Source organism: Ambystoma mexicanum, chromosome 14 (assembly GCF_040938575.1).
Source record: "Ambystoma mexicanum isolate Mex_15411 chromosome 14, UKY_AmexF1_1, whole genome shotgun sequence".
NCBI lineage: Eukaryota > Metazoa > Chordata > Amphibia > Caudata > Ambystomatidae > Ambystoma > Ambystoma mexicanum.
The window spans coordinates 602,262,875-602,285,983 of NC_090940.1; the positions used below are offsets into that span (position 1 = coordinate 602,262,875).

General features: G+C 44.3%; 1 protein-coding gene across 3 annotated transcripts in view; it reads left to right on the plus strand.

The window, feature by feature from the left end:
* Nucleotides 1–23,109, plus strand: part of PPP4R4 (protein phosphatase 4 regulatory subunit 4) — a 1,234,696-nt gene that overhangs the window by 584,316 nt on the left and 627,271 nt on the right. For all 3 annotated transcript variants that reach the window (XM_069637985.1, XM_069637983.1, XM_069637984.1), the window contains exon 7: nucleotides 8,683–8,790. In XM_069637985.1, coding sequence (XP_069494086.1) covers nucleotides 8,683–8,790 — 108 coding nt within the window. The remainder of the gene's footprint in view (nucleotides 1–8,682; nucleotides 8,791–23,109) is intronic.

Genomic DNA, 23,109 nt, shown 5'->3' on the forward strand with positions numbered 1-23,109 from the left:
ATATGGCCACATCAATCTTTGGTGCACATTTTTTCCTGTTCTGAAAGCAAATGTAGGAGTTGCTTTAATGTGTCCAGAGCCACAATTAATCTGCAGAATGGTGTATATAAAATGGTTGATCATATTCAGTTCAGTTAATCTTTATTCGGAAATATGATGTCCTTTAAAGTTCAATACAGATAAATATTCCATACAATTAACACAATCAATTAACACAGTAAAAGGGTTTCAACCGCGTATCCTAAAAAATAGTACAACAATTTGTACTACTATGATAAAACTCTTATCAAACATATCCTCCCTTTTACTTATAAGAACAATTACTTAAGACTCTCATACTACTCATTGCCCCTATCAACAAAACTTTTCAAAGAAAAAAGTTTGTTGGCAATGTCGTATATGCTAGGTTTGTGAAATATGGGTTTCAGATAAAACAATCTTACGTCTTTATATAATGGGCAAAGAAAGTAAAAGTGAATTCATGTCTCAGCTTCATTTAGGCAGTTAGGACAAAATATGTCCATGTCTTCCCCGTCCAAGGTCTTACAGGTGAATTCAAATTTAAAAAGATTAAAACAAGCTCTTGTGATAGTGCAGTGTTTAAAAGGATTAGATTATACCAGGGAAGGATGTAGTCCACTCTGAATAATAATACCCCCATGACACCTATTAGCCGCTTTTTTGTTGTTACACAGTTTTCTTTGTGTAGACTTTTGTTTTAGCAGATAGCTAAACAAGCATGGTTGCATGTTTCAGGAAGAAGAATCAGTTTGTTTAATACATTTAAGTCATAGGCTTCATTCACCTTGATTAGCTCTTTTTGTACATGACAATGTCCGCAACCCTTTCACTTTTTACAACACCCTTCAAAATCATTTAGGTTTAAATGACCTCCTTATTGGAAATAGAGTTTAAAAACATGGAAAGAGGTGCAAGATTAAAATGATCAGCAATACAATTAAACCCCAAATCTTGTTGGTAAGGCCAATTAGAAGCGGAATCTGTGACACCCAGTAGTCTTACACCATCCATTCTCCACTCATTGAACCATATAAACCTTTTAACATCCCCAGACATCAGCTTCAAATAGACCCACTGCTTTGGATTTGGCTTGGTACATAGTCAACATAGTTTTACCAGGGTAAGCTTTACATTTCTGTGTAAAGTTAAAAATACATTCAATGGTTTGCTGCATTTTACATGCCGGTTTTGTAACATGGAGGATACCATTTAATATAGTCCAAAAGCGAACTCCAAGAGAGTCCTGTTCCTTTACTGCCTCTAGTGGACATTTGTCAACATAAAACATTGTTCTAAAAGACTTAAGACCCTTCCAGGAAATCATAACTATTAACATGAATACATCTGTGGTACAGGGGCCTGTGAGGGGTCAGAAATGAGTCGAATACAAGGAATTCATATTCTTAAGTAAAGACATTTATAAAAATAGAAATGGGTTGTGAAATTGCCTAGCTGGCCCTGTTCGAAGAGGAATTTCTCTACCTAAAAATGTAAAATAAAGATCAGTCTGTGTTAGGAATTCAGTAACTGAAAAGCCGTCTTTGTGTCCAAAACGTCCTATCCTAGCCATCGCACTAAAACAAAACAGACCTGCACTTATTGCCTCCATGTCTGCACTTATTGGATGGGCTGGTGACCCCTCTTCCATCCTGTGGTCACTGTCTGGCATTTACCTGTTGCCTTGCAACAACCTCCCTAGCACTTCACCCCTTGCTGGATCCTCTAGCACTTACTCCCTTCCGCTGTCCCTTCTCTCTCACTGTACTTGCACAATCCAAATGTTAACAAGGCCTAGTAGGATCTCTTTTTCTGTATTTGGCATATTCCATTGTCTTGATGTTTCCCATTGTTCCTTTCCCTTTGCCCTGTGGGCGCTTTGAAACATAATTTTCTTGATGTATAAGTGCAGTACAAATGCCAAATAAATATATAACATAAAGGGGTGCAAGAAAATATTTTTTTTTTTATGTTAGCAATAGTGTTCAAAACCAGAACCTAATAATGACTCCAACAAGAATGTTTTCCAAGGTAGGGACCCTTGGATCCAAGTGGGTGGTTCCCTTCACTTGGTTTCTTAATTAGAATGGCATAAGTACCACTTTAATTAATATTTCCTTTGTGTTTTCACTGGACACACAAAGTTCTTGTTTAAACCACAAGTTTTGCAACAGTCTTTCTGTAAGAATTCCTTTTACTCTGCAGATTGCCTGGTGTACTCTCCTGAATCGTCATTCAATCTCAACCACCTGGTGTACTCGCAAGGCGCTGTTACAGGAATTGTTTGTTTTAGTTGCGTAGTTGTTTGTCTTAGTTGTGTATTTATAATGCGCTTAAATACCCAGAGGTTACTAAGCGCGGACCTGGGGATCGAACCAGTGTTGCTTTGTGTCGTCTTGCTTCCAAGGCATATTGCCACTGAGCTATCCTGCCTAGTGTACTCGCCAGCCAGGATATCTCTTAATTGATTCACAGTTCCTTGGTTAAACCACAATGGCCTATACCGTGAGGTACTTGGTATCCTTGCCTATGGTAACACTTGCTCAAACCTCTCCCCCACACTGGCATCTCATGCATCTGTACTGGATTGGGGTTTGTATTTGTACTGTGTCTTGTCTGCATTCAAACATTCTTCTGACTCGGTATTGAATTTGTACAGTGCCGTGTCTGCATTCAAACATTCTTCTTATGCTCTTTCCAGCATTAGCAATCTCATATTTGTCAAACACTTGCTGGCGTGCTTGTCGGAATGCCCCGGGGTCCCCCATTATTTTGGGCAGACTCGCCAGACTCTTCCAGGTTCTCCAACTCTGCCTGCGCCTTTCTTAAATATCTGCTTCATTCACTTTCCACGCTTTAGTCCGAGGAGCATTCTGTTTGGCTCTGTGGTTACACGCTGGCTTCCTCTCTCGGCCTGGACTGACAAACACTGCTTCCACGAGCGGCTCGACAACCAGGAGCAGCTGCGCAGCTCCGCATGTCTCCACGGCTTTTCCTTCTGTCCCTGTATCTGTCTGTGTGCCTTGCATTCGCGAGTCTCAGCCTGGAGTTCCCTGTCCTCTCCTGCACTGCTCCAGCCTCAGCCTCTGCTGCAGCCTGCACAGGAATCTCTCTCGCTGGCTTCCCTTTCAGTAAGGAAGCCTGCAGTCAACTTCGAGCTGTAGCACCCTGCTAAGTCCCAGGGGTTCCCCTTACTTCTGGAGGGGCCCTGCTGGTCCTCTCAGCCCCACTTTGGCAATTGTGGTGCAGGGGTTCCCCCTCTCCTCTAGCCCAAACAGCAGTTAGCAGTTCCTTCCTCTATGTCAGACAAATGCTGCAGCCAGGTCCTCGAGGGAGGGCGCCTCACACACTACCTTTTTTATATGGATTCTAGCCAATAGGATTTGGGGGAAGGACTAGACTGCTGACAGTGGGAATTGATTATTATTACTCCTCTCCTCTTCTTCGTCCCAGTGTTGTGGGGATTGTGGAAATAGAAGTCCCTTTTTGAGAATGTTGGATAAATGTTTTAAATGGGTCTTAAAGTGAAATTATATTTAGAAGAAGAGTATGAGGAGCTGGGAAAAGTCTTTGATAATAAGGCTGGTTAGGTGAGAGTTGGCCTTTGGGATGTGACCAATGCTTTCCATTATTTTCTATGTGTGAAAGAAGGAAGACATCACAATATGCCATTAGATTTTTACAAATGGTGGATTCATCCTGAAAGAGGAAAGGGAGATACCGCGTCTCACCCGATGGACTCGGGATACCTCCCCGGTGGTTGTCACCCGCCATGTGATCCTCCCTCATACAGCCGTCCCCAGGGTTAGAATCAGGTAGTGGCTGCCGTCCCCATGCCACGTGGGAGGAGTTCACCACTGGGAAAACAGTGATGAGTCCATTGTATTCATCACACAGCCGAACGTTGCAAGAGATCCATACTGGAACCTAATCCCCAAATTATGTCTGTACATGCATAGATGCTGCCGAAATATTTTTTCATTCCTCAGCAGGGATTTTTGATTCTACCTTCTTTGATTTTGTTTTTGTAGGACTATGGGTGACTAACTCCCAAAATGCCCGAAAAATTAATTCCTATTCCTCCAAGGGTTAAATGTGCCAACATTTGCGATGCGATCACTTATATTTAGTTTCCTTTCAATTTCAAGTAAAGCACTCTTTTATAAGGGGCGTAAAATATGGACTGAGGAATTTTACTTGAGATTAAAAACACACACCAAAGTTTTCAAATCCCCCTAATCTTGCTTCCTGAGTCCACTTGTTTCCCACGCCTGGGACATTTTTCCCATTTACGGTAAGGGACAGGCGCACCTGCTTTAGAAATACGTGTGATCATGAGCAGCCCTGACCTGTTCCCAAAACCCACATTCCAATGTTTTCAGCTGGAGATGTTCGATAATCTACTTTAATAGAGTCGGGGGGTGTCACAGAGATTTGCGGCTAGTCCTTCTTTGTCCTCAGCATTGCACTTGGATGCAGATTGTATGAGTTTGTGCTTGTGCAGCAGATCGTACTTGTGGATGTAGTGTTAAAACCTGCTGATCCAGCAGAGGCTGAGCTGCAGCAATGATGATAAGCAGATAAACAGGATTTAAGAAACTTTTGTAACTTCATGTCTCTGGTTCTGCCACTCTATCTCAAATCACAGGTCTTTTCTCACAGCAGTACGGTGATTGGTTTGATCTAGGCTGGCAAGTCTTGCAGGGGGGACACAAGGGGTATGATTAATGAGCCTTTCGTCTTGGCTGATCCAGCAGAGACCAGCAAAGTGAGCACTGATACTGATTTCACTCTGATGGAGGAAACGCTGTAGCAATTATGGTCAAGAGGCTGCAAGCTGTTTGGCCATTAGACATTGGCTAAATCATTTCTGTGCTTATTGTGCTATTCTGGAATTTCTGTTCAAGAACTTTCTACATTTATGTAGGGAATCTGAACCGCCATGCTAAATATGGCTGATCAGTCAGTGGCACTACTTAGATATAAAAAGGATTTCCACCTAAGAGTAATTGCCATCTTCCTCAGCCAAGCTCACACAGACTAACTAACTCCACCCATAAATCCTGTGATTTTATTTATGGTAATGTATTGAGTGCCTTACCACTCTAAGGTCTCTTGATTGATGTGAACAACAAGTTATCAGGACTTAGATGCAAGTTTAGGAGTAGGGTAATAGTTACATGCAAGCAATGAAACAGCAACTCCTCCTGCTCCTTTTTTCAATGGTTCTGAGTCACCATCTTAAGACTAGGCAACCTGGATCGTACAACACGAGAAAGGCAGTACACCTGGTATTTGTCCAGAAGAAAAGGGAGGCATAGTTCATCCAGTCAAATGGACCATACACAGTGATGTACATTGCACTCAATGGTGAACTGGCAGCCACTAAAACTTTCAGAGTATAGGTCAAAGGTAGTTGTGACCCTAAGTGACAACGCAAGCAGGGATGTTCTGGACAACATTCAAATACTACACAAGGTATACTAGGTTGCCAAGATATAAAGAGTTACACTCATCCAACCTACACGCCATATCAACTGTCCCCAACAATACTCTGTGGAAGGAGAACGATAACCTAGAATTTGCAGTAACACTCTGAGGCGTACTAACGACCATTTTCACCTACGCTATAAGGAAAAGGTATCTGCCAATCTTGCCACATAGGTTCATAGCCAAGTTGAAGTAGAAACTTTTCAGTGGGTCAGAAGGAAGTGTCCCCGAAACGCTTCCCACTAGACCAGAGAAAAGGGGTAACAAGCGGCCAAGCGGCCAAGGGAGGTGACCTCTATTAGGACCCAATTTAACAGAATCCTTATTAGAGTCATCATCAGGGGTAGTTTAAAGTCTCCTGGAGTCCAACAGTTCCTGCAGTGTCTAGCCCCCTGTCAGATGGCCTCAGATACCAGGTTGCTGATACCTGGTAAGTCCAAGAGGACTAAAACAATGCCATGAGTGATCCAGCACCAGCCAAGAAAGACCTGGACAAGAGACACATGCTCAGGACACTATAAAATATACCATATAATACTAGAGACTGTGAGCGACAACTGAAACTACTCAGGGTGAAGGCTCTTTCTCAGGAAGTCCCGAAGAACCAAATTAGAAATGTGTCTTTAGTTGTTTGGACTCTTAACTGTGATATCACAAAAATAATAGTTGAACAGTGATACTCGTCGTATTGTGCTTCAGGGACTTCATTAATGATTATATTGATGGTTAATGCAACACTGCAGGAAGAGGGCACTGTATGATAATCTATTCCTCATGCATTGGCTTAAATGTGTCAAGGAGCCCAAGGTCCCCTAGCTAACCTGCCATTCATTCATGGCTGCTCATGAAAGTAAATATTTCACGCTATTGCTCCGCCTCTCCAGCCATGTGCCTCTGGTATCAGTCAGTCAAGCGAGACGCATGGCTAGCCTGGGCTCATCACAAATAGGATTCAGGACAGCAGGCCCAAGGGAGAACAAAGGCATGTGTGGGGAGCTCCATATATGGCTACAATACCTCCAGCAACTCAAGGCGGCCCCTGATGGACAACTACTGGCATAGTCAGAACCCGAGCACCTAGTGGTCATGCCCCACACCAGCAGAGCTGGTTCTAGAAGAAGGCCCAGACAGTGGTCTAGTCAGGAACCCACCACTGTGCGGGCATGCACTGATCACAGGGGATATCTTCACCCACCCTACACCTACCACCATGAGATATAGGACGTGTTTTTGCATTGAAGGTGTAGACTGTCTTCATGTCCATATATATTTTGGGAAGGGCTCACCTCTTACTGTGGGCCAGAAAATGTCAGCTTGCTCTTTCAAAATACTCATTTAGTTTCTTTCCAGTTTATCTAAAGACCAATTCATGATTTTGCAGAACTTCTAGAACTCTTGTGACTGCATCATACTGTATGTTGAACATAGCAATTTCCTAAATCAACATGGGCTGGGTTTTCCCTTTAAGCAATGCAATATGGCATTTGTAAAGCGCCTGTTGCCATTGGTATGGCCTCAAAGCACTGTAGGTGAATGCCTTTGCAGGACTGAAATCTGAGATATCAGAGATTGGTCCGGGGGTTTAGAATGCGTGTGGGAATTTTAGCCAGTACAAGGTAGGTAGGGGTGGCTAAGTCCCTGCTAGTGACCCAAGTAGAACAGACTTGTGGTTGGGTGCTGTGGAGGCTGTCGGGAGAATATGCGAGTCCAGGAGACTGAATGCGTGGGTCCAGCTGGAACAATTTGTATCATAGGACTTGGATGCATTGTAGTGGCAGAGGTAATGTGCGATATGAGATTGAGTAGCGGGTGATTGCAGCCGTTTGTGGTTGGGTGGCAGTGCTTTGGGAGGGATAAGGCCATCTCCCATCGAGATGCAGTACATACGGATCCGTGAGTCATGGGTGATTACTTGTTTCATTGACGGCGTGCCCTTTCTTAGAGTTTCCTCATGTGCCTCATCGATACCCCCGCCTACCTGTCGGGGGTCGGGGGTGCGGGTCATCTTTCATTTTCATAAGTGCTGATTTATCAACATTGTTTTCTGTTTCCCAATTCTTTTGTGGTGTAATATGTTTTCCTTTAGTTTGGGGGTATTTCCATTTACCTGACTTCTATTCTAAAACTAGCATTTCGTGTCTTCTGCCATATGCTCCTCTGTAATTACTCTATTTACACTAAAAACCCCATCTGTCAACCTTTGAACCAATTACTGTTAATATAATTGTATTTCCTCCAAACCACAATTCTATTCACCACTGCCTAATCTTTGTCATAGCCTGGATCAGGTGTTCCCTTAAAATATGCTTCTGAGCATGAATCTCAGGTAGTCTTACCCTTCTACAACTTCACCCACTGTACTACAAAACTGGTTTTGTTTGTAATCTTTCTCTGCTTTAACCCAGCTTCATAATTCTCCTTTTACTTGTGCGTACTTCCATTTGATTCTCAACTGTACAGATGGTCAGTGAATTCAGAAGCTGTTCAGTGCCTACTAGAGTGTGGTTGGAAACACATACATGAGATGATTTCTCTGTGTATTACAGAGATTTCCCTTGACATAAACCCTGACGTCCGTGATAAAGATATTGCAGAATAGAGGTTTAAGTTCATTATATGTTGTGTGTTTTCCTTCATCACTGTCACCAAATAGCACATACCTAGTAGAATGCCAAGGCCAGGGCAATTCTCCACATTGTTCCTCACAGCATATTTGTATGCGCCTGGTTGGAGAGGGATACGCACTGTTGTTGGGATGATTCGTTTGTTTTAAATGTTTGTATTGTAGGTGTTGATTTATGTGGTTTTAGGATTGATGATTAAGTGATGCTATATTGTGTGACAATTGATGAATTTTATTGATATGTTATGGTATATCTTGTGACTTATTTATGGCATTTTATCTGTTTTATGCTTGACTTGTAATTTGTTTTGTTAAGTTAGGTACGTGTATGAAGTTGTGTTTGTTAAACTATATCACACAATAAATAAATAATCACTGTTGTATGGTGGTAATAACTTCATGAAAGCTAACCTGCCTTATGGCAAGGCACTTTTTGTATTTTCATAAATGCACCAGAGGATGATTGATACAAAAGTTAAGCAATGAGATGTACCCTACGTTTACATTACACATATGGTTCTAGTTAACCAGCTTTTCCTTACTTATTTCAGCATTCGGAGAGATATACTTCCACTAGTAAAGTCGCTCTGTCAGGATGTTGAGTACGAAGTGCGGTCTTGTATGTGTCGGCAACTGGAGTACATAGCACAAGGAATAGGGTAAGTGCACATTTAAGCTACTTCCAAATTAAGTCTAAAATGGATGATAAAAGAAATGTTTTTTCAGCCGCACTTTCCATCTCTGCTTGAGAAAATAACTCCATCTCATGAGTGGAAGCGTAGCCAGAATTTATACTGTGAATCTTTTTTGTTTTGTTTATTAGGTGGTTCTAAAGTGCCACCTATCGGCTAAAATTGTCACATTGGAGCATAACTATGAGGGAGATGGGATGTAAGGAGGGACACAGAGCTTTTGGTGTTGTTGAATTATTTACCCACCCATTGACTGCCCATGTTTTGGGATGAAGACTTTTTTAAAATCAAAAAGCGGATGGGGAAAATGCCTCACTATCCCTAGTGTAAGAGGTATTTCCCTACTTCAGCCAAAACGAGTGGGCCTGTCCTTTGTCAAGATGGCCAAAATGATATGTCCTACATCTGCAATCGTATTTTGGCCCTCACACTTTTAAACTAAATCTAAGGTGCAAAGGGTATTGTCTCTGGATCTTGAAGGTGCACATGCATTTAAATCCAGTATAGAATGTAAGTCCAGTCAAAGAGTTCCAAAGGAATTAAAATGTCAAACTTCATCAATGTGAAAGTTCACAAAGAAAAAAAGGAAATGATTCCCTTCCCCAAGCTTCTACAGTTCAGAATATTCAGGACATGCATCTTCCTTGGAGTTCTCTTTTTAAGTCACAACTTAGATCTGAGACTCAGCCCTGCATGTCACCTGGTATACTCCCCTGCCAGGTTCTTTTCCACTTTTTCCAACAACTCAGAACCTCCGTGGCATAGGTCTTCCTTGAGGTTATCTTCTTTTAATGATTTAGTTTCACACTTGATTGTGCCTGATGCACTCCCTTGCCAGGTCTTTTGTACAGACTTTCAATGTTTAACTTGTAGCCCTTTCCAAATACTTAGCTATACCTGGTATACTCTCCTGCCAGGACTTTTATGCATTCTTGAAAATCATTTAGCTTGTAGTCTTTCTCATACACTTGGTGTTGCCTGGTATACTCTCCTGCCAGGATTTATATGTGGTTATTTTCCCTTTTGTCCATGAAACAATGTGTGCCCAAAGTTGGCTTGTTCGAGTCTGTTCAACAGAGTACTCTTTAATATTTACTGTTTCCTTTACTTTGCTTAACTCCTGTAATTGTGAGTTCAGTAACCAGTTTGTGGTACAGTTCATAAGTACTTCAGCTTCATCATACACGTCGTTCTGAGACTCTTGAATACCATGTTCAATGCAGCTAGACTTTATACACACCTCAGTAACCCGCTCACTTTCCCTAGTCTTACCGGGTGCTGAAAATGCTCTTTGCGTTTCCCAGTTCTGGTTCCCTTCACTGCAGTGGCTAGGTTTTTGTCCTGTTAACCATTGTGCATTCTCAGGGCCTCTTCCATCTCTGCACAGCTCCTGCTGCTTCGCGCTCAGCGGTAGCGACTTCTCTGCACTCCAGCTTCCTTCTGTGGTGTCTCAGGTCTCACCTGCTCACAGCTTCCTGTGGCATGCTCCTGCTTGGTGTTCTGACTGGGGACAGGCATTGCAGTCAGCGTCTGCTTCTGCAGCTCACACACCTCCACAGCTTTGTCAAACTTAAAGCTCCTAGCCTTTCAGAGCAATTGCCAAAGACTAGACCACACCGTTGGTTTGCCGGTTTTAGTCATCTTTATTGCTCCGACCCGCTTCCTCGTCCCAGTTGTTGTCACGTGACTAGGTCTATAGAGCCCCTTTTAGGTCACTTGAGAGGTTTAGTTAAGATAGTAAAAGTCTTAGCGATAGACTTTAGAGGTCAATTAGAAGACAAATGTCCCTAGAAATAGATCTAGCACTTGCATCTACTACCCTCATTTCTCCAGAAAGCAGTCATGTGTTTATATCTAGTATTTATTAATGAGTTTACATATTTTGTTTGCTCTATATGCTTCAGAAAAATATGAGGTATACATTTGTAATCACACCAAGTGAGTAATTACTCTGTTGTACTTTAATACAAAATGTATGATTGGAAGGTAAAATACCAAGTTGTCAGTTGATTGTTCCACACTGTATTGGAACTCTTCTACCAAGGATTGGATCAGGTAGAATGGAGATTAACTATGTGTAGCTTCTAGTTATTACTTCACCAAAGAACGTTATTACTTCACCAAAGAAACTTTCAGAATGTATTTCTGAATAAATAATCTGCACCTCCTTTTTGTTTTTGTCAGATTGGTTTTAGCACAATACTGAGGAAGTGAATGTTGGACTCTTTTGGGAGTAACCATTACTGCTCCCTCTATTTTCCTCATTCCAGTTGTGGAGATATTCTTCCCTATGTCATGTTGGGGAATATTGAGGTGGAGGGCCTGGGGAAGGGAAGGAACATCCCTAAATGCGTCTTCCGCGAACAATGCAGTGCCCTCTACCCGAGGATCACCTTTCCCCAGTGATCCTCCCTCACAAAGCTGCCCCCAGGGTTTGGAACAGAAAGCGTCTGCCTCAGTCTCGGCACATGGGAGGGAAGATTACCTGAAAGAAAGGAGTGGTGATATCGTCCGATTCATCACAATATTCTCATGGGCTCTCTTTGAACTATCTTTAGTAAGCAGTAACATCAAACGGTGTGCTGTCATTGTTATCTCAAGGTAGTCTTCTGAGAGTTTACAGTTTAACTACAGCCAGAAGTATGCTGGTGTTGTAATAAACATGTCTTAACCAATTGTTCCTTCATCCACGTTATGTATAAGCAGCATGACTCTTTGCACAGAAGTCCTGTTAAAGAAAATCATTGGGAAATCCAACAGATAAGGCTTGTATAGGTTTTAGATAGGAATTCACTGGGCCCTGCCAACATATGCCCAGGTACTCGTACCATTTTGCAACTGTTACCATCTTGTGACCGTAATGTCAGTGCCTGGCAAATGCCTATCCCATGCTTACACCACAGATAAAACTGTTGGTTTTTCCAATGCTTGTTTTTGCTGCTATAATGTGCTTTTTGTGTTAAAGAAAAATCCTTTTGTTGGTTATTTCACTGCTTTTCTGCCCATGATTGACTAAGCTCAATGTTATTTAAAAAAAAATCTGCAACAAATACAGAGAACAACTAGTCACTATTGGCCCAGTCTAAAAATGCAAACGTTACAGGCCCTGATATCTGTTATTGGACTGACTAAAATACTGTGCTAAGCTGGTACAATGCACAAGCTGTGAAAGTCACATGACATTATCCTAAGGCTGCCCTTAGAGCACGTAAGAGACCTGTATAAGCCATCTCAGCAGACAGGCAGTCACTGTAGCCACACATTGGGGCAGATTCTCAGAAATGAGCGCAGAGGATGCACTTTTTTCATTTGCTTTAACTTCTGAAATACACAGATCACCTTATCCACAAAGGCTTGTATACAGTGGCAGACGTGTACTGTCAAAAGTAGTGGAACTGTGGTCTCGGCAGGGGAGAGGGTAGGCGGACGCATAGTGACATGTGACAAGGTGTTGCAGCCGGGGAATTGCAGTAGTCTAAGTGACTAGTAACTAAGGCTCCCAATACAACTTTACACGTGCACAGGGACATGAATGGACAAATCCTCGGAATGACCAGGGTAGTAAATATAGCGAAATGGTAAACCGAAAAAAAGTGTAACACCGCTACTGCCAGTTCCCGCTCACTTCAATCACTGCTTTTATACTGCTGTTGTCAATCTTCGTACGCAATGCATGACGGGTTAAGAAATGACATCGTCATTTCCTTCCTTGCCCTTCCACCCGCTCCTCTATGGAACGGGGACTGTTTTCTGTGCATTTCAAAGTGCATCCCATTTGCGGATTTGAAGTGCACAGAAAGGCCCCCTTATTTGGGCAAAGGGAATGGAAAAGAACACCTGAATGTAGGCATCTAAGATGCGCACCTGCAGATGCCCTTTGTGGATTGGCCTGCAAGTTTGTTTGGCGCATGTGAAAAGCGCAAGGACAGCTCAGCACTTGGAGAATCTGCCACATTCCGTTTTACATTTACTCCAGGTCCACGGTTTGTTTTAACCCTGACTTCTGGGTGAATGTAGGGACATCGATTCTACAAAATTGGAGAACACAAATGGACTCGCACCCCATGTTGCCTCCCCGGTGACCCCCATGGAAGGGACAGCACAAAGCAGAGAGTCACTTTACTGACGTTAATTGGAGCTACAAGTGTAAGCTGAGTAACATAGACAAAAGGCTATGTGAGGTACCAAGCATCTGTTCATGATGGTGCGCACATGATCTGCTGCGGAGTAGTCCCACATGTTTTGTGTACTGCCATCACATGCCAAGTGCAGTTTGATAAATCCTGCCATGAGCGCAGTCAAACTGCTACATGAAATGCAACGGCTACTAGTGGCTTAGGTACTGTTACTTCCATTACTACTATTAGCAATATTCTTTCAGTCCTACTTCAGTGTCTACTATTGATGGAACACCAATTGGAAAGTATATTTATAATTACAGGCAGTGCTAGTAGTACATGCTGACGCTGCTAGTAGTCTCAGTAGGATAGCTTCTACTAGCAGCAGTAGTGCATGTGGAAGCAGTATTTCACCTGCTACTGGTGGTTCTAGGAATGGTCTACTATTGGTAGTCCTACTATAAAAACCTCTAATCCTATTATTTTTATAATGAAAGTATTAGCACTAGTACTTCCCCTAGCAGTACTATTGGTTACAATAATACTTCCACTGACAGTGCCATTTCAACACAAGGGTAGCAGTACTACTGGCAGTACAACTAGTACTGATACTTCTACTAGTCATAGTACTGTTCATGTCAATACTGCTCCCAGTGCTAGCGCTACTTCTTTTGGTTGCTGTACGTCTACCCCTCTTACTACTTATCCTGCTAGCTATTGTACTAGTACTACCAAAGCATTTAGAAGTAGCAGTAATATGCATATGTGTATTGCTAGCACGATTAGTACCAAGAGTATTATGAACAGTAGTAGTGGCACCAATAATAAGTGCGATAGTAGTACCTGTTGTACTAGTAATAGTAACTATAGCAAAAGTAGTAGTATTACTCTTGGTAGGATTGGAACCCCCCATCCCCCACCTATTTTTACCTATTCCCTACTCACCCAAACCGTTATCTGCCCTCCCCCCCTAAATAATTCGATGAACATTTTCATTATAATGTTCACTTTTAAATGCCAGGCTTTGAAATATACGGCGATGAAAGGAGGTCGTACCTGTAGGATTCATCATGCAATAGCAAGTCCAGGTTCCAGCTCTGGCAATGGTACTCAGACCATCGGTATCCACTGTACGCTGAGTAATGCTAGCAGTGACCTGCCAACTAAGCGAGGAATACAAATCCAAGTGTTCCATTGGCTGTAACACTCTCAGGAAGACTTGATGCTGTACATACTAGAGGAAATAGCCATTGGCATATCAGACTGAGCCTGTCCATAAGAGCAGTCAAGCCCAACATGCTAGGCACATCTCCTCCGAGAAAGTTCAGGGACCTGCCGCTGAGGCGCAGGCCAGGGGACCCATGTCATTTAGACTCAAACTCCAGGGAGCTCATTTCGAATGGATTGTGCCCACCCACGTATTCCTCATCTTAGATATTCGTATCTTCAGCTTTGCTGCTTCGGAAAACGAAAGTTCACACCAGAGGATGCTGTGCTCGTGGTCGCAGTGTCGATGTCCCTCGAGGGATGCCATCGAGCGTCGACGTCATCCGCCATATAAAGGGCTCGAGCCGCGCCCGCTGACTTCAGTTCACTTTTTCCGATCGCTTTCGCTTCATGTCACAAAAACGGCACCTCCGTTCTTAGAACTATGTCTTCCTCATCAAATCCTTCCATGCCCAAAACTGGCTTTAAAAAATGTCAGAAATGCAGGAAGACGATGTCAATCACTGACCCCCATCAAGTTTGCCTCTGGTGCTTGGGTTCGGACCATCGGGTTGACGAGTGCGGTTCCTGTCAGGCAATGACCAACAAAGCTCTTAAGGAACGAAGAGGTAAATTGGCAGTGGGTGGGGGGGAATCCTCGAAGTCGTCTTCGAGAAGAAAGAAAGACTCGGTTGAGTCGAGTGGTAAATCTCGACACAAATCTAAGAAATCGAGGTCGAGGAGTCAGTCTAGGAAATCGTCCTCTTCTGTGTCAAAAAAATCAAAGAAAAGGCATCACTGATCTCCCTCTTCCTCTTCTTCTTCGTCTGATAAAGGGCTTATCACCTGCCCTTCTAAGCATGATTCCCCTAGAAAGTGGAAGTCTTTCAGAGCCTCAATGATGCAAATTTTCGAGAAAACGTTGCAGACCCCCTCGAAGAAATCGTGTGAAGACCATGCCCGGCTCATTCTAGAAGTGACAGACGGAGGTCAGAGGCCAGGTGCATAAAATCTGGCGAGAAATCGTCGAGGGTGTCGCTGGAATAAATCTCTCCGACACCTCATAAAAAAAGCAAAGCAGGCCTACCAGTGCATAAATGTAATCTAACACCTGACAAAATGGCGCTGAGTTTCCATCCGCCATCAAAGTCGGTGTCGAAAGTTTCCTTGATGCCACTGTCGAAGGCTCACTCGACGCCGATATCGAAGATGGCGTCACCAACTTGACGACGCTTGCATCAAAGGCTCCTTCAACTGTGTCGAAGCTTGCGTCAACGACATTGACGCCTTTGCCGAAGCCTATGGTAATTCCGGCACCCAAATCGACTCCTTTGTTGAAGCCGAGATCTATGCCCACTACATCATCGGATGAAATGTATCATCCTGAGCCTAGACAAGATTTTTTCAAATCTATGGCTTCCCTTTATGAAGAGTAATCCTCTGAAGAGGACATTTCCCCTTCCGGTGTTACATTTGGGACAATGGATGTTCCTGAGGAGTTAATTGATCGTCACTTTAAAATTACTAACCTATATGAGTGTCTACAGACAGCAAGTGGTCTGGACACGTCTCCTGAGTTGGATTTTGAAAGACCTGACCCTGCTGACCATGCAGACTCAGGATATAGGAGACTTATGAATAAGGTGACAGAATTCATGGGGTGGAATAGAAATTCCCCTATTTACCAGCAGAATGACATGACAGACATTCTCAGTGAAGGTCCTCAAAAGGATCCTGTCCTTCCCTTTCACATAGCACTCCAAAAGAAATTTATGGCTGCTTGGGAAGCCTGCGGTCAATAGAAAATTCACGAGCAAATACAGGCTCTCTTCTTCTGATCCTGAATACTTGGCAAAACATCCTTCACCTGAAAGTTTAGTGGTACAGGCAGCCACATCCACTAGGCATTCTGCATACCCTACAATTCCCCAAGATAGGGATGACAAAAAGATTGATGCATGGTCTCATAAGATTTTCTCTTCGAAAAGCATGGCCTTAAAATCGACAAATGTGACTTGCACCCTTGCAAGATTCACATCCCTGTGGGATTGTATGACTGCAGCGGCTGAACACATTCCTGAGGGCGAGAAGGCTTCCTTGCAATTGTGAAAGATGGAAAGGAGGCTATGGGGGAATGCCTTCAATCAGAACTGGACACTGATGACAGCATCAGCAGGTCCATGGCATCTAGCACAGTGCTATGCAGGATTGCGTGGCTGAGGAAGTTGGGCTTTGCACCGGACGTGCAGGTCAGGCTACTTAATATGCCATTTGACGGCTTGAGGTTGTTCGGCAGCAAGGCAGACGAAAGTTTAGAAAAGCTGCAAACTTCAAAAGCGGCAGCTAAGTCTCTTAGCACCTCCATAAAACAAACTCAACAACACTCCTACTCAGGTTCATCTTCCTGGAGGGGCCACCCCTTTCAATTCTACTCCTCATTTGGGAGAGGGAAGGGGCAGGCTAGTTGAAGAGGACAGCAAAGAAAAGGTCCTCGTGGTGGAAAAGTAAAGAGTGCTAGATCAGCCCAAGCAGCGGCAACTGTCCCCTCAGCCGCTACTGCAGCCGCTGCAAAGCCTCTCTGAGGCCTTGACCGACAAGACCCCAGTGGGAGGCAGGATCTCTCAGCATCTGAACGAATGGCGGGGCATTACTTCAGATGCTTGGGCACTGGAAACAGTAGCCCAAGGTTACTGCGTTCCCTTAAAAAAAAAGGCCTCGGGATCATCCACCGGGATACAACTCTGTCAAAATTCCAGATCCGCTCCCGTTGCAGGAAATTTTAATCCTGGTAGAGAAAGGTGCAATAGAACATGTAACTTTAGCAGAGAGGGACAAGGGTTGGTATTCCCCATACTTTCTCATACCAAAGAAGGACGGAGGATTCAGACCCATCTTGGACTTAAGAAACTTGAACAAGTTCCTCAGGAAGGACAATTCAAGATGGTAACCCTTTCTCAGATCCTTCAGGCTCTCTAACTCCAATATTGGTTGGTATCATTGGACCTTCACGATGCTTACTTTCATGTGCCAATCCATCTCAAGTACAGAAAGTACCGGAGGTTCGCGATTGGCAATTCTCACAATCAGTTTTGAGTTCTGCCATTCGGGTTACCTGGACGATTGGTTAATCAAGGCACGTTCACCCGAACAAGCCCAGGAACGTCTGAACAAGACCTGCCACTTCTTACACAGACTGGGCTTCTCCCTCAATTACAAGAAGTCAAATATGAAACCATTCCAAAGACTCCAATTTATCGGAGCAGTCCTGGATACTTCGTCGGACAAAGCCTCGCCTCTCGAGGTGAGAGCTAACCACATTCTGCAGATGGTAACAAAGTTCCAGAATACCCAGCATCTGCCGGTCTTTGTTTTTCTGAGGTTGCTCGGCCACATGGCATCCTGCATTTTTCTGGTGCCAGTGGCCAGATTGAGAATGCGATCCCTTCAATGGGCCCTCAGGACTCAATGGTCCCAATTTTGGGGGGATATGATAGATCTTTTGCAAGTTCCAACCAGAGTGGCTCAAGATCTTCTATGGTGGGCTTGCAAGGACAATATCCTCAAAGGAGAATCTTTTTGGCAACCATGGCCGGAGATAACATTAATGATGGACACCTCACTCATGGGCTGGGGAGCCCACACCAAAGATCTGACAATCAGCAGTCATTGGTCTCCATCGGAGTGCAAACTACACATCAACCTTTTGGAGCTCAGGGCAATCAGACTAGCGCTGAAGGCCTTTCTACCCTCTGTACAAGGAAAGAATGTCCTGATAATGATGGAAAACACATTTGCCATGTACTAGCTCAAAAGGAGAGGAGGTGTAGGGTCACTACCACTGTGCAGAGAGGCAATGCAGCTCTGGTTCTGGACAATACAAGAAGGAATCTCTCTGTCAGCGGTTCACCTAGCCGGAGAGCAGAACGCGGTGGTGGAGGCTCTGAGCAGGCAGAGCACAGTGTCCCACGAATGGGAACTAGCTCAGGAAGTCCTTCAAGAGATCTTCATCCTATGGGGAACCCCTCAAGTGAATCTGTTCGCAACCAGGGTCAACCGGAAGTGCGATCAGTACTGCTCAAGGGAATTTCCCCCAAGAGGAGCTCTAGGAGACGCGTTTGTGGTGGACTGGGAATTTCCGCTTCTGTATGCATTTCCTCCAGTCCCCGTGATTCCTCACGTAATCGGGAGGTTGAGAAAGTTCAGGAAAACCATGATCCTAATTGCCCCCGATTGGGCCAGGAAAAGGTGGTACCCGGACCTTCTGGACATGTCCACCTGCCCTCCAATACGTCTTCCACAAAGAGAGGATCTCCTCTCGCACGAGGAAGGTCGGGTTCTCCATCCAGATGTCAAAACACTGAGCCTTCACGCATGGTTTCTAGAGGCTGAGATATAAGGATTGGGACCTCCCGGATGACGTAATGGAGATTCTGCTTTCGGCCAGAAGGCCAGCAACAGAGTCCTTGTACCGGTGTCGTTGGAACAAGTTCAGTAACTGGTGCAGGGACAAGAATGTGGATCCATTCTTATGTAATACTCCTACGGTACTCGCTTTCCTTTTACACTTGGCCAATTTGGGGCTCCAAGTTGGCACGATAAAAGGATACTTGGCAGCGCTATCTATTTTTAAGCGCTCCCCAGAAGAAGTGTCTTACTTCCAAATGCCCTTTTTTATTCAGTTCCTGAAAGGGCTCACAAATGTGTACCCTCCAACCCCTTTTCAGGTACCAGTCTGGGATTTAAATGTAGTTTTAAAATTCCTCACGTGTATTCCATTTGAGCCCTTACACTCTTGGCCGCTAAGGCTCCTTACTTTAAAGACAATACTTCTAGTGGCAATAACATCAGCATGCAGGGTGAGTGAGTTGCAGGCGCTCTCTTGTAAGCCTCCTCACACCATTTTTCATAAGGACAAGGCTACTCTTAAAGTCAAACCCTCTTTTTTGCCAAAAATAGTCTGACTTTCACCTGTCACAAAAAATCACTTTACCTTCCTTTTATCCTCCTCTTCATGCAAGTAAGGAGGAGGAAAGGCTATACACAGACTGGACCCTAAGTGGGCTCTCAGTTTCTATATCTCCAGATTGGCTAAATTTAGGCAAAGTGATCAACTTTTTGTCGAATATACTGGACGCAAATTGGGCCTAGCAGTAACCAAACAGACATTGTCCAGATGGATAATTCTGGCAATTACTGAATGTTATAGGTTAGCTGGTAAAGATCCTCCAGATGGGCTAAGGGCTCATTCAACCAGGGGCATGGCAACTTCCAACGGCTCTTCAGAGGGATGTCCTGGTGCAAGACATTTGTGCAGCGGCCACCTGGTCGTCTATGCACACCTTTGTGAAGCACTATTCTCTAGATTCAACATCATCACAAGGGGGTCTCTTTGCCAAAGCCGTCCTTCATACAGTCCATGATTAATACATTCTGGTACTCCCTCCTCCAAATTCATACTGCTTTGAGAGCCTATCTAAGATGAGGAATACATGGGAGGACACAATCCATTCGAAGAACAAGTTACTTACCAACTGTAACGTTCTTTCGATTGGATGTTCCTCCCACATATTCCTCATCGACCCTCCCAGCCTACCCCGCCGTACAGTTTATGCAAATTGCACTCTAAATTCCTTAGGAGCTGGAGGTCTAAGAATGCCTGATCAACTACTCAGATGATTATATCCTAAAAACAGAACTGAAGTCAACGGGCGCGGCTTGAGCCCTTTATACGGCAGATGACCTTGACGCTCAATGGCAGCCCTTGAGGGGCATCGACACCGCGACCTCAAGCACAGCACCCTCTGGTGTGAATTTTTTTTTTCCCTGACGCCTCAAAGCTGAAGATACGAATATTTAAGATTAAGAATACGTGGGAGGAACATCCAATCGAAAGAACGTTACAGTTGGTAAGTAACTTGTTCTTCTGAATTACCTTGAGCGCAAATAAAGGCATACTGGTAATCTGCTTGTCCTAACATCAGCATGTATGCTCTGGGCTATTTTTTTTTTTCCGGATTGGGGCATGCAACGGGAGTTGGGTTTCCGCATCCCATTTCCCCTCCCAATGAATTTTTGCCAGTATGGCATTTTCATGGTGGTGTAAAATCAGCAGATGCCTCTAAAATCCGCTGGCTTTTTACACCAGAAAAAGGCAAGCAAGGAGTGAATGGGGCTTGCCACACCTTTACACCTCCCTTTTGCACTTTGCAGTGCAAATGATGCAAATGTACGCCCTGCAGGAAAATATGCTCCAAGTGACTAAAATAAAATTGATAATGTATACAGGGAAACATTTTAACGTGAGTTGGTGAGTTGATTAAAATACATGTCTGATTATGGGCTGAGCTTATGTTGAGGTAAATTCATGGGGAATGTAAAAACCTCTTAATTATATGATGCATTATAGTATCAAACATATCAATCTGTTTGCACTGCTTACCGCAGCCAGCAAGCTTAAGGCATGTAAATCCACGAGGTGCTTTAACCCCATGCTCTAGAAAATTATGGCCATTTAAATCATAATGTGGAAGCAACTGATTCCTTGTGCAAAAAAGTTAAACGTGTGTTAGCCTTATTTAGGCAATATGACCTTCGTAGGGGGGCCATTGCCGGTCGGATAATGTCCCCAGGGCCATAGTTAGAAACCAGAGCAACGCAAGGGCTGTCACCAAGCCCCAGGGGCATTAGTATACTAGCACGTCATACCAGAGTACTAATTGCAAATTTTCTCAAGTCGAGAAATGGCGCTGCAACCATTTCTCGACTCGAGAAAAAGAAAAGCAAAATAAATGGATGCCGGGGTTCGACAGAACCCTTTCTATAGCGGCCATTCAGACGAATGGAAAATAAAAGTAAACAAAAAAATGGCCAGCATGGAAAGGGAGAAGGGACTGTTTGGTCCCTTCTCCCTTTCCATGGCTGCCAGTCACGGAAGGAACCCCAGAGATGCGGCGGTGAAGCCTCTGCCTCCTCCTCGCTTTGTGTTATGCAGATGACCCGCACCTCTCTTTAAGGCAACCCTTGTCCTCCTCCTCCTCCTCCTTGCTCATTCCTGACTGTCTATCCGCAATTCAGTACTGGTGTGCTGCTAACAATCTTTGCCTGAATTCCAGTATGTCACAGAGCGTACTGGTTGGGACGCCTGCTCCCACTTTCCCACTCTCTCCCTGGCCTGCCTCCCTTGGCCCTACACCCTCACCTACCAATGAGGCAAAACATCTAGTGGTCAGCTTCAACCCAACTCCCTCCTTCCCTCCTCACATCTCCAAAAAGTCCCACTACCAACTGCACCTCTTCAGAGGCATTCTGCTTTTTCTCACTTTCTCCCTTGTGAGCCCTGGTTCTCTCTAGACTGGACTATTGCAACAGTCTCTTTCTCAATATTCCTACTTCTCTTCTCTGTCCTCTACAACTCATCCAGAACAGAACCGCAAGGCTTTTCCTTGGCCTCAAGCCCAGGGACTGCATCTCTCCAGCGCTGAAATCTCTCCACTGGCTCCCTGTGGCTGCAAGGATCAAGTTCAACATACTCTGTATAATCCACAAGGCTTTCTGGGGCCAGGGCCCGCACTATCTACAATGCTCTCTTCCTAAATACTCTCCTCTAGAGTCCTCCGCTCATACTCCTCCAACTCTCTGCATTTGAGCCACTTTCACATACAGTGATTTGGGGTAGATATCTATCCTCTGCCGGTGCCTCCCTCTGGAACAGCCTCCCTGCCTCTCTTTCTTGAGCCAGAGAACCTTAAGTTCGGGAAACTCCTCAAGACCTTCCTCTTCTCTTCCTCCTTCTCCCTCCCATGCTAACCTCTGTTCTTTTCCACCCTCTGTCTCCTCCCTAACTCTGTTCAGTTTTGCTGACTAGTTGCCTGCTTCACCTCCAGAGCCTTACAGGTCTCAGGTTCCCCCGCCAGTCTTTTGCACTTGCCCCTGGGCCACTGCACTATGTTCAGCATTACTGCACTTTCAGGTCACGCTCCATGAGCGGGGCAACCACTCTGCACTTAACACAGTGCCCTGCTGGACTGGACTTGTTTGTTTCCCCCACACCCACATTCCTCACACCTTCGTCTGTATGCATGCATGCCCTAAATGTATTAGGACTAGTTAGTACGTCTGTCCTGTCCCCCGCCCTCCTTTTTTGTCCCCCCTCCCTAGCTTGGTCTCTACTGTAACACCTTGTGCACTTGCACTAGGAGAAATGCCGTCAGGCAGAGTATGCTAGTTTTTCTGTGACTCATTCAGAAACTTCAAGGCCTAAGAGGGATTCTTTGTTTCCTTCCCACTTTGAAGCGCTCCACGTGTATAAGCGCCATATAAATGAACAATAAATAAATAAATGTTTCAGCGCCTTCTCAGTGAGGTAAGCTTGGTTGTAACAAGCTCATTGACCCTCGCTGGCTACTAATGTTTAATGACACTATTGAATCATGACATTTTACGAATGCATTTCTTGTGGATTGTAGTAAACAGACATTCATCAGAACATCTAACATCATTAAATGAACATCAGACAACTCAGTTACATTCTCAAAGTAACCCCTTAACTGCTGCGGACGTTTGTGCACTTCTAGTAACACTTAATTCTAGAGTAAGTCAGAGAACTGTTCATATAGTCACATATCAACACTATTTTGGTCTCAATGCATCTTTCATACATGCCGCGCACACATACTTTTGAGTTGCTGGTCATCATTTCACCACTAGTTGACCCCTTGCCATTCAACGGGGGCAGTGAAGCACCCACACTTTAATCCATTGGTCTTGGCAACATGTTCACTGAAGGCGAGAAGTGTGTGTCAAATTGGCATTGTTATGCCCATGGCTCCTGGTAACAGCCATGGACGCAGGATGAAAACTTACCTGGTATACTCGTAACAGATTGGGGGCCAGTCTGGTGTAGGCGTCATGAACTAGGTGACTACTATGGAAACTGGGTACAAGGCTTTGATCCACCCTACTG